The sequence below is a fragment of the Geotrypetes seraphini genome, chromosome 18, assembly GCF_902459505.1.
Source record: "Geotrypetes seraphini chromosome 18, aGeoSer1.1, whole genome shotgun sequence".
Lineage (NCBI taxonomy): Eukaryota > Metazoa > Chordata > Amphibia > Gymnophiona > Dermophiidae > Geotrypetes > Geotrypetes seraphini.
The window spans coordinates 13228388-13249555 of NC_047101.1; the positions used below are offsets into that span (position 1 = coordinate 13228388).

Sequence of the window (21168 nt, forward strand, 5' to 3'; positions counted from 1 at the left end):
TTGGAAGTGAGATTTGATATTCTCTAGACGCAGCCTTTGTGCGAAACAAGGCTCTTGTCGAGAGCAGTTGCAAGTTGCCAGTTACATAATTTTGGGACATTTTTCCACACTTGTGATGGATTACAATCGTCGTGGACGGAAGGCGGAGAGTTTGTGAGCCTTCCAGGACTGTGAACGTGATGGCGGTTTGAAGATAAGTGTTATGATTTATGTGCTAGAACTTCGATACTCTGTCCATCTCAAGCAGTTTAAATGTGACTATTATTATAGCCCAGTCCTACGCCTAAGGGTTTTTCTCCCTCATTTGTAGGGAGGTTTTTTTTTAACCTTAGGTTGGTATTTCGGAGCTGACCTAGGATTGAAATATGTACCCCTTATAGGAGCTTTATTTGCACCTGGGGATGCTGATATGTCCTGTGGACTTTGAGGCCCATTGGTTTAATAGCTATTTATGCTCAGTGGGCTGCCTGACGTGGACAGTTGAAGACGTGTTTTTCTGTTAAGTTTTTTAGTATTTAAAAGGGTAACAGAACAGAACTTTGAACCTTGCAAGTTACATCTTGTGCATTGCCCGAGGACCACAGCACAATGGCTGAATCAGGGCTTACTGCTAATGGAACTATGTCTAACATCAGCGGGTCACAGTTTTTTGACATGTGCCCACCTTCCTTGCCTGTTACTTTACTGCTAATCATTGCCTATAGTATAGTCACCCTAGTGGGGCTTTTTGGAAACCTCTGCTTGATCATCATTGTGAAGAAACACAAAGAGTCTCAAAACGTTACAAACTTTTTAATTGCTAACCTCTCTCTCTCTGACATCTTGTTAAGTGCCCTGTGTATTCCTTTCACTGCCATGTACACTCTGATGGATTACTGGATACTGGGAGAGGCCATGTGCAAAATGAGTTCATTTGTGCAAAGCGTGTCTGTCTCTGTCTCCGTATTTTCTCTCGTTTTAATTGCTGTCGAGAGATACCAGCTGATTGTTAATCCTCGTGGATGGAAACCCAACATTTCCCAGGCTTACTGGGGGATTACCTTCATGTGGTTCTTTTCTTTGATCATTTCTGTTCCTTTCTTTGTGTTCCACCAAACCACCGATGAACCTTTTCGAAACATATCTGTGTACAACGAATATTACAAGGACAAGGTGGTTTGCAGTGAGGCCTGGCCATCCAGAGAGCATCGGCTTGTGTTTACTACATGTCTGCTGATATGCCAGTATTTCATCCCGCTCTTTTTTATCATTATTTGTTATCTCAAGATCTTCGTCTGTCTCCGTAAAAGGAACAGCAAAGTGGACAAGCTGAGGGAGAATGAAAACCGACTGAATGAGAGCAAAAGAATAAATCTCATGCTGATTTCCATTGTCGTGACTTTCTTGGCCTGCTGGCTGCCCTTGAATGTCTTCAACGTTGTGTTCGACTGGAATCATGAAGCTCTGATGAACTGCCATCACGACGTTGTGTTTACAGTGTGCCATCTGATCGCCATGGTTTCCACATGCATCAATCCTATCTACTATGGATTCTTAAACAAGAATTTCCAGAAGGATCTGCTGCTCTTGATCTACCACTGCAAGTGCATGGCGTCGGAGGAAGAATACGAGAACATTGCCCTGTCAACCATGCATACAGATGTCTCCAAAGGGTCTCTAAAGTTAAATAATGCGCCTACAAATATTTAGGCCATTTTCCCCACACCCTTTACTGTGTTAAGGCTTCTTACTTCACAGAAAAGCAAAGGCCTGCTGCATTTGCAGTTGAGAGAAAGATCAGTTTCAAAAAGCTGTGACAAGTATGTTAATCATGATAAAATCATTCAAGAAGATTTAAGGGTAACACTGTGCCTATCAATGACTAAGGTGTTTCTAGGTTAGCAGATAAAAAGAGCAACTCAAAACTGAAAGTACAAGTTGGACAAAGCAGCAATCCATTTGGGCTATCCATAATTTATATCCTAGTGAATTCACAATACGAATAATTTATTCGGCTAGGCTGCATTATGGTAGGGGTTGTTTATGCTACCGCTCTGCTATGCACTTCCTTAGGAATAAAGGGAGGAATTCTATAAAAGGCACCCAAAAATGGGTGCCGAAAAAGATTTGCGCTAAGCGCTATCTGTAAAAGATGTGTGGCTTTTATAAAATAGCACATAGGTGCAGATTCCATAAACGGCGCCTAACCCAGTAGGTTGCCTAGAGAAACAGCACCTACTGCATGTCAACCAAAGGCGCCTTTTATGGAATCGCGCCTTGCGGCACCTACATTAACTTAGGCATCAGTAGGTGTGTACAGCTTAAAGTGCTGGTATATTAAGCCAGGGTTTTCTTGGCCTAAAATACCGGCACCTAACTCAATCCATGCCAAAACTCCTCCTCAAATTAGCCTGTAGGTGTCTAACTTGGTAGATGCCTAGTACAACTTTGATGTAGGCATCTACACCGAGGAACCTATCGGCACCTACCAGCAAGTAGGCAAGGTGCCGGTAGGTGCCTCGGTGTAGATGCCTACATCAAAGTTGTAGGCATCTACCAAGTTAGACACCTACAGGCAAATTAATTATTTTTAATCATTTTTTAATTGTTTTTTTAATTACACTTTTAATTCTCAGTGCCAATGAAGCCAATTTAAAAAAAATTACATTCAACACTGAGATCAGCAAGGCATGCCAATCTAGGCGCCTAACTGGAGGTGTCTTTTATAGAATCAAGGCTGTAATGCCCATTCCTGTGCCCAACTCTGGGCACCAGATTTATGCCTGCCGTAACCCGGTGTAAATCTTGGCCCCCCCAAGTTGGATTCAGAGGCCCATTTCTCTGCAATGCTACGCCCAACCTTTAGGAATGTCCATGACTAGGGTTACCAGGCATCTGGGAAAACCCGGACGTGTTCTCTTATGGAGCAGACTTTCCAAAACCCGGATGACGTCAAACACACCCGCACACGCTCCAGTCCCTCCAGATGTGGCCGGAGCTCGTCTGGGAGCAAAGAGGCAGCTTTGTGGGCGTGGGGCTTGGGGCAGTGGGGCTGGAGTCAGAATGGTGTTAAATGAAACATGTTGTTATTGGTACTAACCTTTATAAAAAATGTGACACGGATAATAAATAAAAAAAAGTCGAGAATACTTATTTGGACATTTATTCTCAGCAGCATATATAGTACTTGTAACAATAACTAATCAAACATAACACACAACATTGCCCCTTCCTATGTCCATAGTGCCCCCAGTGCGTCCTTCCTCACGTCACCCCCCCTCCGACGCTCGCCTGCCTCCCATCCCCCTTCCATTGAACACCCCCCATGCCATCCTGCCTGCCTGTCTTCCATTAAACCCCCCCCCCCCCCACTCCGATACCAGCCTGCCTGCCTCCCATCCCCCTTCCACTGAAACCCCCCCCCACCCCCGATGCCAGTCTGGGCTGCCCTGTCCTGACGGACCCACGTTTTGCTTCTCTCCCAGCTGTTTCCGGACTGATGTCTTTCCCTCCCCGATCCTCCTCCCAGGGCGAGAAAAAGAAAGGGAGAAGCCGAATCGGCGCCCCGTTGCGGCCGGAGCCGGTTCCAATCCCGACACGTAGAATTTCTCCTTATTTTCGGTTCAGTGTTTTAGTGTTCACTGTTTTTTAGAATAGTGTCATTTTAATTTTGCTAACAATTTGAATGTAGGCCCCTCTTGATCTTGAGGCCCTAGGCTAAAGCCTAGTTAGCCTATAGGAAAATCTTGAAAACATATGCACAGTACTTTTTTGAAGATTTTTGAGTGTTTTTGAAGAAATAGTTTATCTTCAGAAGTGTTTGGTGAAGGGTTTAAATTAGCTTTATATAAACACTATAAAAAAAAGTAACTATTGGCCAATGATTGGAGCAGGATCATCTCAGCTTGTGATTTAACTGCTGTGCGTAGGCTCCGATTCTGAGGCCTTAAACTAAGCCTATAAATTTTTATGGGCTAACAATACTAATGTGTATTGTTTTGAACAAGTGGTATTTCATACTATTTTTGTGATTGTGATATATACCGCTGGGTTGAGTGGTTTTTGGTACAGAGTGCCATCATGTTGCAACGTACAGTGGTGCCTCGCATAACGAACGCCTCGCACAGCGAACGCTGTGCACAACGAACTTCATTTCTTGCTTCCTACAACGAACTTCGTTTCACACAACGAAGTCGCCCGAGCTGCATCCTTCCGCGCAGGCACTGCTATTAACTGCCCTCTCTCCGCCTGGCTCCCTGTGCAGTGGCGGACCGTCGGCTCGCAGGGGCCCGGCGCCTACTGCTGATGCGTTGGGGGGGGCGGAGCTACTCTCGCCGCTTCCCCGATGCTAGAAAAAAAAATAAAAATGAACAGTCCTAGTTTTTGCCGCTGAGACTCTGCCCTCTCTCACTGTAAAATTAGACTCTACTTAGTCTGTCTTTAAATTTAAAAAATGTGTGTTGTTTTAAAAAACAATTATGTTGTTAGATGTATCTAAATAAAAATAATAACCAAAAATTTATCTTTTTTTATGTCATCTTACCATATTTTATGCTACAGAACGAATTATTTTTTTTAACATGTATTGTTATGGGAAAACGCGTTTCACATAACGAACTTTTCGCATAACAAACTTGCTCCTGGAACCAATTAAGTTCGTTGTGTGAGGCACCACTGTATTTATAATATAGCCACCAAAAAGATATTCACAAAAACTCAAGAGTAGAGATAAATCCACAGATATAGTTGTCAAAAGAAAAATTCAAAATGAAAATGGAGAAAAGAGCTCAGTATATTCAGGGATAGTTGTCACCTGAAAAACTCTATGCCAGCTAAAAAGCTGCCATAGGAAAATACAGCCCCGGTCTAGAAAAACTCCACATCTTATTTATATTTTTCAAAAATGTTTTCCATACAAATGTATGTTTCTATAACCATAAAGTCCCCCCATTGACTCCCACTGACATCACAATGCAGGTGTAAAGAGCCTTGGCCAATAGAGAGAGGATGCTGTGGATGGGAAGACTGGATGGGCCATTTGGCCTTTATCTGCCATCATGTTTCTATGTTTCAAGGTTGCCGCTCTCCAATCTGGGCAGGATGAGTTGGGCCTGGGTGTGCTGAGAAGGTGCTCTGAGGCAGAGAAAAGGAAAAAAAATGTTTGTCATTCACCCTACTGCCCACATGAATATTGAAGATACACTGGCATCTGAAAGGAGGCGTTCCCTCCAGTCCTCTAGTCTGTGGGGATTTCCTTGGTCATGGGCATGCCATCCAAGGTGAGGGAAATGGGAGAGGAAAGGGTAGAACAGTCTGTGAGAGAAACAAATGAGGGAAAAGACAGAACAGATCGTGGAGATTCTTTGGCTTTTGAGAATATCTAAAGCAACAAAGTGAATAAGGACAGATTCTTCAAACTGCGGGGACTCACAACCACTAGGGGTCACTCGGAGAAATTGAAAGGGGACAGGTTTAGAACTAATGCTAGGAAGTATTGCAAGAAAATTAATCTTGTGCACCAGGAACAGTGAAGCACAGTGCTTCTGTTTCCAAATGTATTTCATCCACGTATATTATTTCCGTAACCTTCCCTGCTCAGCTGTAGTTCACACAGTCTTTGTCTTCTACCCGAAATCGTCCTAGACTTTGTTGCAGTGGTGCACCCAGAGGTTAAATATGGGGTAGAGGGGCTGAGCCCAAATTGAGTGGGCACAAAATTTTGCCCAGTGCCCACTTTCCACTTCACCCTGTTCTCTGTGCCACACACATGCACCTCAGCCCCTAATTCAAAGTGTAAAAAAAATCTGAGCTAGTAGAGAATACCAAGCCCAACCACCAGAAAAGTAGAGGTCCTTTACTGGTGGCCAGAAACTCCCAAGGCTTGGAGTCAGGGGCAATTTCCATGGGCTCAGTCATGAAACAAAACAATATTGCCAGCAAACATATAGTCCAAAATTCAACATATCAACAATAAGGTGCTTGAAATGTGCTCAGAGAAGATTCAAAAGTTGAGACCCTTGTGTGGTTCAAGCCTGCTATAAGATATCTCCTTTCTCAATTATAGCACCTAACATCGATAGCATGTATAATTATAAATATTAGTAATTGCACTTATCTTGATATGCTATGAAAATCAGTGTCTTCTTAGATATTCTTTCAGGGTCCTGCCGTGTTTCGCATATTTGCTGCCTCAGAGAACCGTCGGATGACTATGCATGCCTCAGCCATAAATCATCCAGTCTCTACAAAAATTTTTTTAATGAAAGTGATGAGTAATAATCAATATCTTTGTACATTGTAAAATAATAAAAATATTCCACTCTCGTGCCCTCCCTTCCCCATACCTTGTTAAATCTTTGCCAACATGAGCAGCTTCTCCAGCCTGCTGCTTGTGCCGGCATTGGCTTTCCCTCTGATGTCACTTCCTGGTCTCACAACATGGAAGTGATTTCAGAGGGGGAGCCAGGCTGGCGCAAGCAGCAAGCCTGAGAAGTTGCTTGCGCTGGTGATGGTTTAAAGAGGTACGAGGATGGGGGGGGGGAAGGAAAGGCATGAGCGTGTTATGGGGGGCAGAGGCGTGTTGGTGCCCCCACCAAGATGGTGCCTGGGGTGGTCTGCCCTCCCTCCTTACTACAACACTGGTCTGCATTCCCGTATCTGCAAGGTGAGATCAACAATTTCAACTCCAGGATGGAAATAGCTACTAATGAAAACCTGTCATCTCCATTGCTGTAGAAATTAGCATAAAATATTGAAGGGTGCTCAGATGAAAGATGTAGTTGTTAGAAAGTTTGTGTAAAAAGTCAGCACAAGGGTTGTATTCCCAGTAGGTAGTTAATTTCCTTCACCGCTGTTAATAATGTACTTATATCCAGCATGACAGCTTGGTTGACAGCTCTAAGAGACATGCATATGTATAATTTTCATGGTTTTGTTTCTTGTCATCAGGAATCTGAAGAGTGAAGACCCAGGAAAAAAAACCTAAGAAATAGGAACAGAAACGAAACTTGTATATACGAGGGTGAATCAAAAATTAAAGGCAATTGTTAAATTACCCTTACCATACAATACCATACCAACTCTTGTATCCCGCAAATGTCAACTAGGAATCATTGCGGCTTACACAATATTAGAATTGCTACAGAGACATAAAGATATATCATACAGGAACTGCATGGGAATAGGTCAGGGGTAGGCAATTCCGGTCCTCGAGAGCCGGAGCCAGGTCAGGTTTTCAGGATATCCACAATAAATATACATGAGATAGATTTGTATCTCAAGGAGGCAGTGTTCATTGTGGATATCTTGAAAACCTGACCTGGCTCCGGCTCTCGAGGACCGGAGTTGCCTACCCCTGGAATAGGTCAACGCAATAGCCAGAACAGAGCTAGTGAAATGCAACATATGTACTCGTACACTGCCTGTTGGATAGTTTTTTCACATAAAGTGCAGCGCTCAGCCTTTAGTCGTGTGGCAGCCACAAGGTCAGAAACGTGGACACTCCATTGCAAGATTGCACCGTCAAAGAACAACGCGCAGTAGTGTGCTTTCTTTGGGCAGAGGGAGTGAAACCTGTGGAAATTCACCGCCGGATATTCACTCAATATGAACATAGCGCCATGAATTAACGAAAGGTTTGTGAGTAGGTAAAAAGGTTTAAAGGGGGAAGAACAGGTGGAACTGACGAAGATCATTCTGGTTACCCATCATGAGCACATTGACAGGGTAGATGCCTTGATTAGAGAAGACGGATGGATAACATTGTCTTACTTGGTTGCAAATTTGGATGTCAGCTATGGATCTGCATTTTTAGTGCATGATGACTTGGGATACAGGAAAGTCTGCAGGTCCGATTCTGGAGAGAATTGTCCCCGGCGATGAGACATGGGCGCATCACCTGTACTTCATGGTGCGATAGGAAAGGTGGGGGGAAGAAGCAAATGATTAAAATAGACGAGGATCGGTGAAGTGGGTACTGTAATAGCAGCAGCTATAAGAGGCCCCAGGATCCCTTTCCAGTCTGAATTATGATGCTTCTTTCCTTTGGGTGCTAGTTTAAATATTTGCCTGGAATAAGTGAACACAACAACTAGAAGGTTTTCTATAAATGTTTTGTATAAAAGGCTTTTTGATATGTATTAGTGATTTTCATCCTGAACTTTACAGGATAAATGCACTTTATTATCTTCTCCTTAAAAAAAACCTCTTTGTGCTAAGTGCAATGATTGGATATGGCGCTGTCTTGTTTCTGAATAAGAAATAGCAGAAAGCGCTACGGTATAGCCATGTTCTGAGCAGTATAATAATAATAACTTTATTTTTTGTATACCGCTATACCGTAACAGTTCTAAGTGGTTCACAATAAAGAGAGAACTGACAATCAGTGAAGTACAAGCAGCAAAAAAGTACAGGGACGATTAACGATGTTGTCTTGACATGTCTGTTATATGTGATAATCAGAGGGAAACAAGATTTTATGGGCTAGATTCACAAAAAGCCCCCTTACCTGTCCGATCCGGTTTCGATCTGTTTCCGAGTCTTGCTAGGCGACCCATTCACTAAAGGCTCCCCATGCAAATGACCTAGTCGGAAACATGCCCACAAGCGATCCCATGGATCGCTGAAGACCGATCACAACTCATGCACAGACCATCATTGATGGCTGTACCTGCAATACGCACATGCGCCGCTCTCCTGCACCAGCGAGGTCTAAACGAAGGGGGAGGGATGGCAAAGTAATAGCAGGCAAAGGCAGACATGGTCGAGGGCTGAGCCGGGTCCGATTTCGTCTCCTGACGGGACTCGCTGCAGCCTCTTTTAAAAAAAGCCGAGGAGGGGGGGAACTGCCAGACTACGGAACAGAACACGAAACCCGCACCGACTCTCCTGCTCTCTACTGCCCTTCCCGCAGTGCGAGCCCGTGGTTTTAAAGCAGGGCTGCACTGCAGGGAAGGGCGGCAGAGAGCAGGAGAGTCGGGGCGGCACTTTTCCCCACAGACTCAATGGTTTAGCAGACGGAGAAGCAAGCTTGCTGCTTGAACACAAGAGGCAGGCAGGGCAGCAGAGAATAGGTTTTATTTAGGGCTGGTATTTCAAGGCGGGAGAGAGCAGGAAAGGAGTGAGCGACTGGTCCTCATCATTTGCTTGGTTTTGGATCGGCCAGCCCAGTCGGTGTGCCTGACAAATGGTGAATCGCTGCCTTCCTAGATTTGCATGCCATTTCCCTCCTTTTCGTTTCGGGTGCGAACAGGATCGGCCAGAAGGTTAGTGAATCGGGTTGGGGTCGCAAAGGGGTCGCAAACCAATCAGTACACAATCGGTTTGCATAGTGAATCTAGCCCTATGTATGTGATATGGAAACCGCATAGTTATATGCGGTATATAAATTTTTTAATAAAATTAATAAATTTATCAAAAAGATAGGTCTTTACTGATTTCCTACAAGGTTGATAGAAAGAAGCTTTCGAGATTATTTCACTTAGCCAAGTGTTCATTTTACCAGCTTGGAATGAAAGTGTCCAGTCTAGGAATCTTTTATAGAGGCAAGATTTTAATGTAAGGCAAGCAAATAAGTGCGATCTACGAGTACATTTAGTAGTGTGAGCCAGTTCAAAATGAGAAAAAAGATAAGTTGGAGCCCAAGCCAGTTAAGGTCTTGAAGCAGATGCAAGCAAATTTGAAAATAATTCTTGCCTTCGCTGAGAGATTGGAGAAATTGGGTCTCTTTTCCCTGGAGAAGAGGAGACTTAGAGGGGATATGATAGAGACTTACAAGATCATGAACATAAGAACATAAGAACATAAGCAGTGCCTCCGCCGGATCAGACCATAGGTCCATCCTGCCCAGCAGTCCGCTCCCGCGGCGGCCCAACAGGTCACGACCTGTCTGAATCACCAGAAGGGGCCCCCTTGCCACCTTGGTTTCTCATGGGAAGTCCTATTATCCCATCGAAGTCCTAACCCCCCGGTCTTGCACATGCACGACCTGGTTGGCTTTCTATACTTATTACCTGGTTAGCCTTCTATACTTGTATTACATCCCAGCACCTCTCTCAGTATCCCATGATCCCTTTATCCCTCAGGAATCCGTCCAAACTCTGTTTGAATCCCTGTACCGTACTCTGCCTGATCACTTCCTCCGGTAGCGCATTCCAAGAAATAAAGAATTCCACTATATAGCACAAAGCATTATAAGAAATCTAATTATTTGCTACACAAATTGGGGGTAATCCAAGAACATAAAATAAATTAAGAAATATATATATACCTTAAAGACAGCTTAGGAAGATAAAAAGAACCCCCCGACAGCCGATTCGTTACACTGCGGACAACGCTATTGAACCGATCATCACTCCTCTCCCCCCCCCTTCTTTGGCCACAATAAATTCCAAAGTAATCAGTGGGTGCTTACTACCTCTGATATACTCTGAAGAACTAGTCATGCTATGAAGGGCATAGAGAGAGTAGAGAAGGACAGAAAGAGAGAGAGAAAGGGAGAAAGAGAGAAAAAAAAAAAGAGAGAGAGAGAGAAAGATTGGAGAAATTGGGACTCTTTTCCCTGGAGAAGAGGAGACTTAGAGGGGATATGATAGAGACTTACAAGATCATGAAGGGCATAGAGAGAGTAGAGAAGGACAGAAAGAGAGAGAGAAAGGGAGACAGAGAGAAATAGAGAGAGAAAGAGAGAAAAAAAAAAAGAGAGAGAGAAAGATTGGAGAAATTGGTCTCTTTTCCCTGGAGAAGAGGAGACTTAGAAGGGATATGATAGAGACTTACAAGATCATGAAGGGCATAGAGAGAGTAGAGAGGGACAGATTCTTCAAACTTTCGAAAAATAAGAGAACAAGAGGGCATTTGGAAAAGTTGAAAGGGGACAGATTCAAAACAAATGCCAGGAAGTTCTTCTTTATATCTGGAATGCGCTTCCAGAGGGCGTAATAGGGCAAGAGTACGGTACTGGGGTTCAAGAAAAGACTGGACAATTTTCTGTTGGAAAAGGGGATAGAGGGGTATAGATAGAGGATTACTGCACAGGTCCTGGACCTGTTGGGCCGCCGCATGAGCGGACTGCTGGGAACGATGGACCTCAGGTCTGATCCAGTGGAGGCGTTGCTTAAGTTCTTATGCAGCCAATGCAATAATCTATAATAAGGACTGACATGATCTGTTTTCTTTAAACCAAAAATGAGTCTTTTGATGGTTCTCTAGTGAGATCCAAGATATACGTATTATATTACAATAATCAAGGATACTTATCCCCTCTTTTACTAAGGTGCGCTAATCGAATTGGCGCATGCTAAATGCTAACACGTCCATAGACTAACATGCACACGTTAGCGTTTACCGTGTGCTAAATCGATTAGCGCACCTTAGAAAAAAGAGGGCCTTAGTATAGTTTCGTTTCAAGTTTATTATTTCTTTTGATTAATCGCGTAATCAAATTCTAAGCGATGAACATTTTAAAATACATTCATTGAGAGACAAACAATACAAACTTTAAATAATAACATCGGGTAGATAACTAATACATGTTCTCATTACATAAGGTAAGATAGGGTTTTGAAAGACAATTGATTAAAGAAAAGCAAAACAAAGGAAAAGGACAATAGGGAAATATATAACGCTAAAACATAAAATAATAAAATCACTGGCCTTAAAATGATTGAATTAAATATTAAAAGCATCATTAAAAAGAAATGTTTTTAGATTACTTTTAAATTTTCCTAAATCCTGCTCCTTTCGTAAATAAATTGGAAGAGCGTTCCAAGTCTGTGGAGCGGTTACCGAAAAGATAAACTGCCGTCTGGTATTAATAATCTTCAGTGAAGGAATGGTCAATAAATTTTGCTCATTAGATCTTAAGGTTCTGCTTGGGTAATATGTAATGTAATGTAATGTAATTTATTTCTTATATACCGCTACATCCGTTAGGTTCTAAGCGGTTTGAAGAAAATATACATTAAGATTATAAATGAGAAGTAAGAAGGTACTTAAAAATTCCCTTACTGTCCCGAAGGCTCACAATCTAACTAAAGTACCTGGAAATTAATAAAGAAGAGAAAATAAAGATGGTTGAAAAAAGAAAAATTCTATGTGAACTTATAGGATGGAAATTAAACTGACAGTGAAGAACTGTATGAAAAATACATATGGAATGCAGTTAGAGAGGGTAGGTTACAATCTATTGATGGTATTTGTTTAATTGGAAGGTGTTAAGGTGGGTAATTTGGGGGAAGGTTATCTGAAGGTAGGTGAATCTTCTGGAGGTAAAAGAGGAGGGGTTAAGATATTTGGATGAATTTTTTGAAAAGCAGGGTTTTGATTTCTTTTCTGAATGTTTTGAGGTTGTCTGATATTGTCATAAGATTGGAGATGGAATGGTTGATTTTTGCTGCTTGTGTTGCCAGAAGGTTGTCAAACATTTTCTTGCGTTGTGTGCCTTTGAGTGGGGGGAAGGCGAAAGGGTTCGAGGTTCTTCTGTGTCTTGAGGTGGAGATTTGGTTTAAGCGGTTGTTTAGATAGGAGGGGGAAGAGCCGTGTAATGCTTTGAATATGGTATTAATAGCTTGTATATGAATGCTGGAGTCTTATAGAATAGAGACTTAAAGATAAGCAAACAAAGTTTATATGTTATCCGATGGATAACTGGAAGCCAATGTGCATTTTTTAAGAGGGGTGTAACGTGATCAAATTTTCTGGATTTAGTGATGAGTGATACCCTATATAATTCAGGTATGTAAGAGGGTGTGCGGACAATATAAGAAATGCTTGATTAAATGAAACAGAAATCATTGTTGCTCTGGGATCTGTGAAATAAATAGTAAATATACTTATCAGAAGGCACTGGGAAGCTGCAACTACGGATTTTCTGCTAAGCTCCAAGGAGGTAAAACAGAGGCTTCATCACAGAGGCTTAAATTATGTAAAGTTGCAGCAAGTGGGATATGCTGACCAAGTGTGGCGCAGTGGTTAAAGCTACAGCCTCAGCCCCCTGGGGTTGTGGGTTCAAACCCACGCTACTCCTTGTGACCCTGGGCAAGTCACTTAATCCCCCCATTGCCCCAGGTACATTCGATAGATTGTGAGCCCGCCGGGACAGACAGGGAAAAATGCTTGAGTACCTGAATAAATTCATGTAAACCATTCTGAGCTTCCCTGGGAGAATATAATAGAAAACTGAATGAATAAATAGTGTGAAAAGTTTCTGTTTCTGATAACCAGAGCTGAGACTGTGACATCATAATGCCTCATTCCACCAATAAGAGCCAACTTCATCAGTGATGTCACAATGGCTTGATTGTCCTACACTTGGCTCACTTTTACTACATGTTGATTTCTGGAGTGGCGCAGTGGTTAAAGCTACAGCCTCAGCACCCTGAGGTTGTGGGTTCAAACCCACACTACTCCTTGTGACCTTGAGCAACTCACTTAATCCCCCCCATTGCCCCAGGTACATTCGATAGATTGTGAGCCCACCAGGACAGACAGGGGAAAATGCTTGAGTACCTGAATAAATTCATGTAAACCGTTCTGAGCTCCCATGGGAGAACGGTATAGAAAATTGAATGAATAAATAAAATACTCCAGTGGAAAGGCCCAAGCCTTCAACTTGTAATAGGGTTTTATTCCACTTAAAGCAGATTTTCTACTATCCAATGAGCTGTTTGCTCAAGCTTGCATAACTCACTTATTGGACACTACAGCAGCATCGGCGTCTTTCCTACTGAACACAGGGCCCAGCCAACATGGAGTTACTGTATAACGGATGCCCTAGAAGATGTAAACTTTGTGGTTCTTACACCCCCAACCAGTCAGGTTTTCAAGATACCCCTAATGAATATGCATGAGAGAAATTTGCATGCATATTCCCTACTTTATTGGCTGGCTAAGAGTCCCCCATAACAGGTTTCAGAACCACTGTTGTAAGGGGAAGTAGCGTCAACAGCAAAGACGCTGGAATGCATCCCCTCACCAATCATTTAACCCCTCCTCCTTCCCAGCAGCAACACAGCTACTAGTATGATCTTGTTGGCTACTAGGAGAGAGATAAACCAGCGAGCTGTCTTGGCACCTGAACAAATACATTTTCACCTCCTCTTAGGATGTGCCTCTGGTCCCTCAGTCTTGCTATGACAGACTGCCAAATCTATGGTTTGAAATGTATTGCTTTAGGTCAGCTATATTTGCAGGGCTGCTCTTCAAGTTTATATTTATTTCAGTGTGATAATATAACACCAATTAGATCACATGAGCAGCTGAAAATATGATGTGAGAGACAGAACGGTTCACTTGTCCCATTCTGCACGGTACACTGGCTGCATCCATAGATGTTTTTAATAAAGTCACAGGATGAGGTTGATGCTCATGCAATGTTAGCTTGACCCAGAGCATCATTTGAACATAAGAACATAAGAATAGCCTTACTGGGTCAGACCAATGGTCCATCAAGCCCAGTAGCCCGTTCTCACGGTGGCCAATCCAGGTCACTAGTGGCCAAAACCCAAGGAGTAGCAACATTCCATACAGAATCTCAAAGAATAGCCAGATTCCGGAATCCCAGGGAGTAGCAACATTCCATACAGAATCTCAAAGAATAGCCAGATTCCGGAATCCCAGAGAGCAACACGATTCTAGAATCCCAGGGAGTAGCAACATTCCATACAGAATCTCAAAGAATAGCCAGATTCCGGAATCCCAGAGAGCAACACGATTCTAGAATCCCAGGGAGTAGCAACATTCCATACAGAATCTCAAAGAATAGCCAGATTCCGGAATCCCAAAGAGCAACAAGATTCTAGAATCCCAGGGAGTAGCAACATTCCATACAGAATCTCAAAGAATAGCCAGATTCCGGAATCCCAGAGAGCAACACGATTCTAGAATCCCAGGGAGTAGCAACATTCCATACAGAATCTCAAAGAATAGCCAGATTCCGGAATCCCAGGGAGTAGCAACATTCCATACAGAATCTCAAAGAATAGCCAGATTCCGGAATCCCAGAGAGCAACACGATTCTAGAATCCCAGGGAGTAGCAACATTCCATACAGAATCTCAAAGAATAGCCAGATTCCGGAATCCCAGAGAGCAACACGATTCTAGAATCCCAGGGAGTAGCAACATTCCATACAGAATCTCAAAGAATAGCCAGATTCCGGAATCCCAGAGAGTAACACGATTCTAGAATCCCAGGGAATGGCAACATTCCATGGTACCGATCCAGGGAATTTTTTTTACTTTTCTATTGATGATGAGTTCTTGTCTTTTTGTTTTGTACTATGTAAACTGCTATGATGATGTATCAAACAGCGGTCTGTAAATACCAATAAACATAAACAACATTTATGTTTAAAGATGCTTTTGATATATAAGCCAACTTTGACCGACTGCTAGTCTGCAACATTCTCTTCATCCCTTTCCCTTCCGTGTTTCCCTCTTAATTTCCTTTTCTATTTGCTTAAAACAATGTAACCTTTACCCCTTATGTATCACTTTGCAGTTCTTTGTTGTTCGTATTTGTCTTTGAATATCTTCTTTTATTTTATATTTATTTTAATTTTGTAAACCGCTTGAAACATGAAACTATGGCCCACAGCCTGGCTGCCCTCGGTAGGCCTACCCTTGCCATCAGAAGACAAACAGGGTCAGACTTGTCTAGTACTTGGATGGGGGACCACTGGGGAACACCCAGGCACCACGGACTTCAGGGCCCCCTGCCAAGCAGCAGCAACACAACAAAGCCCCTGCACAAGAGAAAGCAATGGCAAACCACTTCTGTACCATGCCTTGAAACATCCCAAGGAAGATTTCTCATGTATGCAGCCATGGGTAAGCGCTCAACTCAAAGGCAAGCACTAGTGCTGCCCAATTTCCGATTCAAATCAATTCATCAATTCAAATCAACTCATTGTTAAAAAAAAACAAAAAACAGGCTCACTGATTCAACCCGTTCAGGCATTCCCTCTACCACCAGAATTGTTCCATCTAATGTAACTTCCTGTTTTGTGAAACCGGAAGTTACATCAGAAGAAAGGACTTTGGCGAAGGGAATGCCGAACAGACCTCGTGCGGATCAGCAAAGGTGATATTTATATTTGTTGGCTGGCTCTCTCCTTTCTCATTCCCGCAAGCATTTCTCTTTTCCTCCCTGCGATTCCACAGTGTAAGTAAAAGGACCTCTCTCTGCTCTCCTCTTTTCTGAGGCCATATAGGAATTGGGGGAGGGAGAAGCTGGGGCCCTTGCGGTGGGGATTGGGAAGCTGAGAATCAGGCAGGGGGGCTGGGAAAGCTTTGGGGATGATTTGCTTTGGGGAAGCTGAGAATCGGGGAGGGGGCTGGGGAAGCTGAGAATTGGGCAGGGGGGCTGGGGAAACTTTGAGGATGATTTGCTTTGGGGAAGCTTTGGGGATGGTTAAATAAAATGTTTAAACTTAAAAAGCTGCGTCATTGAAAATGAATCGAATCAAAAAATCGATTCAACAGGGTGAATCGAATCGAATCGAAATATTTTTCCCTGAATCGGGCAACACTATGCACACACATTGGAGGCATGGACAGGTCAACAAGCACATGGAGCAGAGTCCCCAAAGTTAGACATCCCTCCCCCCCCCCCCCTCCAACTTTGCTGGTCTTCTTTTATTTTTAGTTCTTTTCTACCTTGCAGTCTGAAGTCAGCTGAGAAAGAGCCAGAAATCTGACTACGCTCTGAGCTCACTTCCTTGACTTGTCCCTAAAATAATTAGCATGGCATCGAGACTACCCCTGACGGAGTCTCAGATCATGAAGGACTAGGAATTGAAAACTTTTCCTAGCGCGTTATGTGTTTGGCATTAAGGGGATTTCCTACGCCAGCTGCCGGGGGGTCCACTGTTTTCTACGAGCCACTTCCACCACAGGAACCTAGCGTTACATCTCGCCATCAAAGAGGTATGTGAGAATGCATGCTCGTGCACTACTGCGCTCTTTTATAAGGGCGGAATCCTATTTTGTTATTTTTTAATCATTGATTTGTATAATCTAGAACCAACATTTTGGTATCATCAGAAAGTGCATCTGTGAGGATTTTGGTTAAGATTTATTCAATAGAAAAAAAACCCACAAAACGAGAAATCAAACTTTATTTGTGTCTTTTCTTGTAAATTTAATATATATGATATAGCAGAATATTATTCCTGTCTGACAGGCAGTTAGATTTATTCATCACCATCTGTCTCTATATTCAAAGCTATTTGTAGGTAAAATTAGATTTTGGCAGCTCATATTTCTATGAGGGTGTTCCGCTGTGTGCACAAGACAGAAACTCACAAACACTATTGCATGGATTACTGAGCTGACATAAACCATCAAACCCCAAACGAGAAGTACTTTAATGGATTCTTATACTGTTGTTGAAGCTTTGGTGCTTCCTGATCAGCCACCACCCCGGTGGGGACGACAATCATGTTACTGGCATCTTTCATTGTAGAACACTGCCAGATCCTAGTAAGGCAAATGCAAGACATATTTGTCCAATTGAACTCTTGTTTGTAGCCTCTGAGCAGAAGAAATACAGGTTTAATTCTCCTAGCAAGACAAGTGGGGTTTGGGGAGTGTATGGTGCAGTGGTTAGAGCTACAGCCCCAGCTCCCTGGGGTTACAGGTTCAAATCCCACACTGCTCCTTGTGACCCTGGGCAAGTCACTTAATCCCCCAGTGCCCCAGGGACATTAGACTGTGAGCCCACCGGGACAGACACGGAAAAAGGCTTGAGGACCTAAATAAATTCATGTAAACCGTTCTGAGCTGAGAATAGTATAGAAAATTGAATAAGTAGTATGAAAAGTTTCAGCCTCCGATAAGCAGAGCTGGTATTGTGATGTCATAATGCCTCATTCCACCAATGCCTAAGAGCCAACCTCATCAGTGATGTCACAATGACTTGATTGTCCTGTACTTGGCTCACCTTTACTATATTTTGATCTCTAGAGTGGTGCAGTGGTTAGAGCTACAGCCTCAGCACCCTCAGGTTATGTGTTCAAACCAACGCTGCTGTTTGTGACCCTGGACAAGTCACTTAATCCCCCTATTGCCCTAGGTACATTAGATAGCGTGTGAGTCCGCCGGGACAGATAGCGAATAATGTTTTGAGTACCCGAATAACTTGTAATCCGCACAGAATTGTAGGATATGTGGAATAAAAAAAACAAATAAATTAATAAATTAAATAAATAAATAAATAAAGATGAACCAATGTGTCACATCTGCCCAGCTGAGAAAAGCGAGACATCAAGTGCCCCTCTTAGAACGCCGAAGTGGCAGTTCTCCCGAGGCAAATGCACTGAAGCCCACAGCGAGGGTGAGAGGCACCCGTGGAGGCGTCCCTCTCCTGCCCTTGTCTCCGCCCGCCGCTCCTTCCCCAATTTCCAAGTTTCCAAGTTTTATTAGTGCTTGATGAATCGCTTATTAAATACCTAAGCGATGTACAATTCAGGTAAAATATAAATACAAATACATTGACCTTTAAATTTAAAAAAAAACAAAAAAACAAAAAAACATACTGGGTTAACACACATGAAACAAGCGGGTAGAGGGGAAAAGTTACAATATATTTGTAGAGGAAAATATACATTTAAGGGAAAAAATAACTCAGGGAAGGGAAAAAAGCGAAATTAAGGGATATTAAGCCTAGCGTTAATAAAACAAAATTATAAATCCCTCTTGCCGCACGCATGCCAAACTTCCAGCTGTTCACCGCTGCGAGCACCGTGCTCCTCACGACCCCATCGTCTCTCCTGCTGATGCCACTTCCTAAGCGTGGCACCTGGACGTGACGTCAGCGGGCGAGGCGACACGGTTGCGAGGAGCACGTTAAGGTTGCTGTTTGCGGCAGTGAACCATGAGAGTTACGGGGGAAGGGGGGCAGCGCCCGTGGCAAGGGGAGAAGTGGGAAGAGGCAGGGGCGGAGATGAGGGGTGCTGACGCCCCCCACCGACATGGCGCCCAGGGCTGACCCCCTCCCCCCCTTAGTATGCTCCTGAGGCCCTCTTTTACTAAGGTACGCTAACTGATTAGTGCACGCTAAATGCTAACACGTGCATGTTAGTCTATGGACGCGTTAACGTTTAGTGCGCACTAATTCAATTAGCGTTCGCTAATTCCATAGTGTGCGCTAATCGGTTAGCGCACCTAAGTGAAAGAGGGGGGTGAGTTTCAGTGCATTTGCCATGGGGGAATCGCTATCGCAGCATTGTAAGAGGGGGCCCTAAGGGGGCACCTCAGTTTAGGCGCTCTGATGCTGCGTGATGATTACCAATTCCATATCGGTGTCTTGGCACCAAGATTCTGTTACAATATACTAGCATACGTTGGCACGCTTAACTGCACTAAGTGATGTGCGTAATTTACAGCAGTGTTTTTCAACCTTTTTACACCTAAGGACCGGCAGAAATAAAAGAATTATTCTGTGGACCGGCATCAGTCCGTGGACCAGCGGTTGAAGAACACTGGGCTAAGTCGTGGGCCAGACCCCGCCCACCTCTACCCGATCTCCACCCCAGACCCCGCCCCCATAATAGTACTAATTGCACTTTGCACGTCCCGTGCCTCATCTGGAAGCCTTCCCTCTGACGTTGCGACATCAGAGAGAAGGCTTCCGGTTCAGGTGCAGGATGCCCGTAGGAGCCACTGCCCGTGGCTTTGTGCACCGAATCGGTTAGGAAGAGGGAGCTGGCTCGAAGATAACGCCGCATCGATCGCACCGTGGACCGGCGGTTGAAGAACACTGTTTTGGGCCTGATGCACGTGCTGGCCCTGTGGACCGGCAGGAAATTTCTGTGGACCGCCACTGGTCCATGGACCGGTGGTTGAAGAACACTGATTTACAGTATTTTATAAGTGGCCGGGTCAATATTCAAAGCAACATAAATGGTCTGTTCAAAGCTAATCGGTCATTTTCAGTAGCACTTCACTAGTTGCTGCTGAAAATATCCAGTTAGCCCTTATGTCAAAACCCAAGAAGAAAAAAACCCTTTATTTATATGTCATCCATTTAAAAAAAAAACCCAAAACCATACCTCTTTCATTTCAAATGAGACCTGCGGTGTGCAAACACATACGCTCACACATAGCTGTCACTCCAAATTAACAAAACAGGAATAACTAAGCCCCCAAAGTGTAGCCACATGAAACTGAGACATTACATAAAAGCATCTATAGCAAACAAGTGTATTTCAAAATATCCACAGCATTTTAATCCCTTTCATGTAAAAAAAAAAAAATATATATATATATACATATTGGTCAATATTCAAAAGCACTTATTCAGATAAAAGTACCTGCTACCGAGATAAACTGCTGCTCGTTGGGATATTCAGAAGCCCTATCCAGAGAGTACTTAGGAAATATAGAAACATGATGGCAGATAAAGGACAAATGGCCCATCCACAGCATCCACTATCTCCTCCTCTCCCTATTGGCTAAGGCTCTTTACAGCTGTATTGTGATGTCATAGAACTTTATGGTTTTAGAAACATGATGGCAGATAAAGGCCAAATGGCCCATCCAGTCTGCCCATCCCCTGCATCCACTATCTCCCTCCATTCCCTATTGTGATGTCATAGAACTTTATGATTATAGAACCATAGAGAATCTTTGAAGCAGTAGCTCGTTTTTTTCAATAATTTCCCTTGATGCAGCGATAACGCAAAATAGGGCCTTGTCTATTTTCCTCCCGTGCTTTACAGCAACAGCAGCACTGGGAGTACAGCATTATACTGCCGAGATTTTTACCCATACCAGAGAAAAGAACATTCTTAACAAGATAAGTGCTAGTTTCCTACTTCTATAAGAAAATCTATATGAATAAGTTTTGAGAAATTGATATAGAAAATTGATATAAAAAATGGAGTTTGTTTCGACCGAGGATGTATTTTCCTATGGCAGCTGTGTAGTTGTCATAGAGTTTTCCAGGTGATAATAATCTCTGGAAAATACTGAGGTCTTTTCTCCAATAATATTAGGAGACTTTATCTGATTAATCTCTGGTTTGGTTTTCTTTTGAATATCTTTTTGATGGCTATTTATATAAAAACATTGTGACATGATGGCAGATAAGGGTCAAATGGTCCATCCACAGCATCCACTATCTCCTCCTCTCCCTATTGGTTAAGGCTCTTTACAGCTGTATTGTGATGTCACAGAACTTTATGGTTTTA

The 21168-nt window shown here is 43.1% G+C and overlaps 2 protein-coding genes across 2 annotated transcripts in view; both read left to right on the forward strand.

The window, feature by feature from the left end:
- The first annotated feature begins 588 nt into the window (after positions 1-588).
- LOC117351826 (neuropeptide Y receptor type 6-like) lies at positions 589-1689 on the forward strand. The gene has a single exon (XM_033927671.1). It carries the CDS (start codon positions 589-591, stop codon positions 1687-1689), a length of 1101 nt encoding a protein of 366 aa, XP_033783562.1.
- A 15049-nt stretch (positions 1690-16738) lies between these two features.
- MYOT (myotilin) overlaps positions 16739-21168 on the forward strand; it is an 83511-nt gene continuing 79081 nt past the window's right edge. The window contains exon 1 of the mRNA XM_033927402.1: positions 16739-16903. The gene's annotated coding sequence lies outside the window, so the exon portion shown is untranslated. The remainder of the gene's footprint in view (positions 16904-21168) is intronic.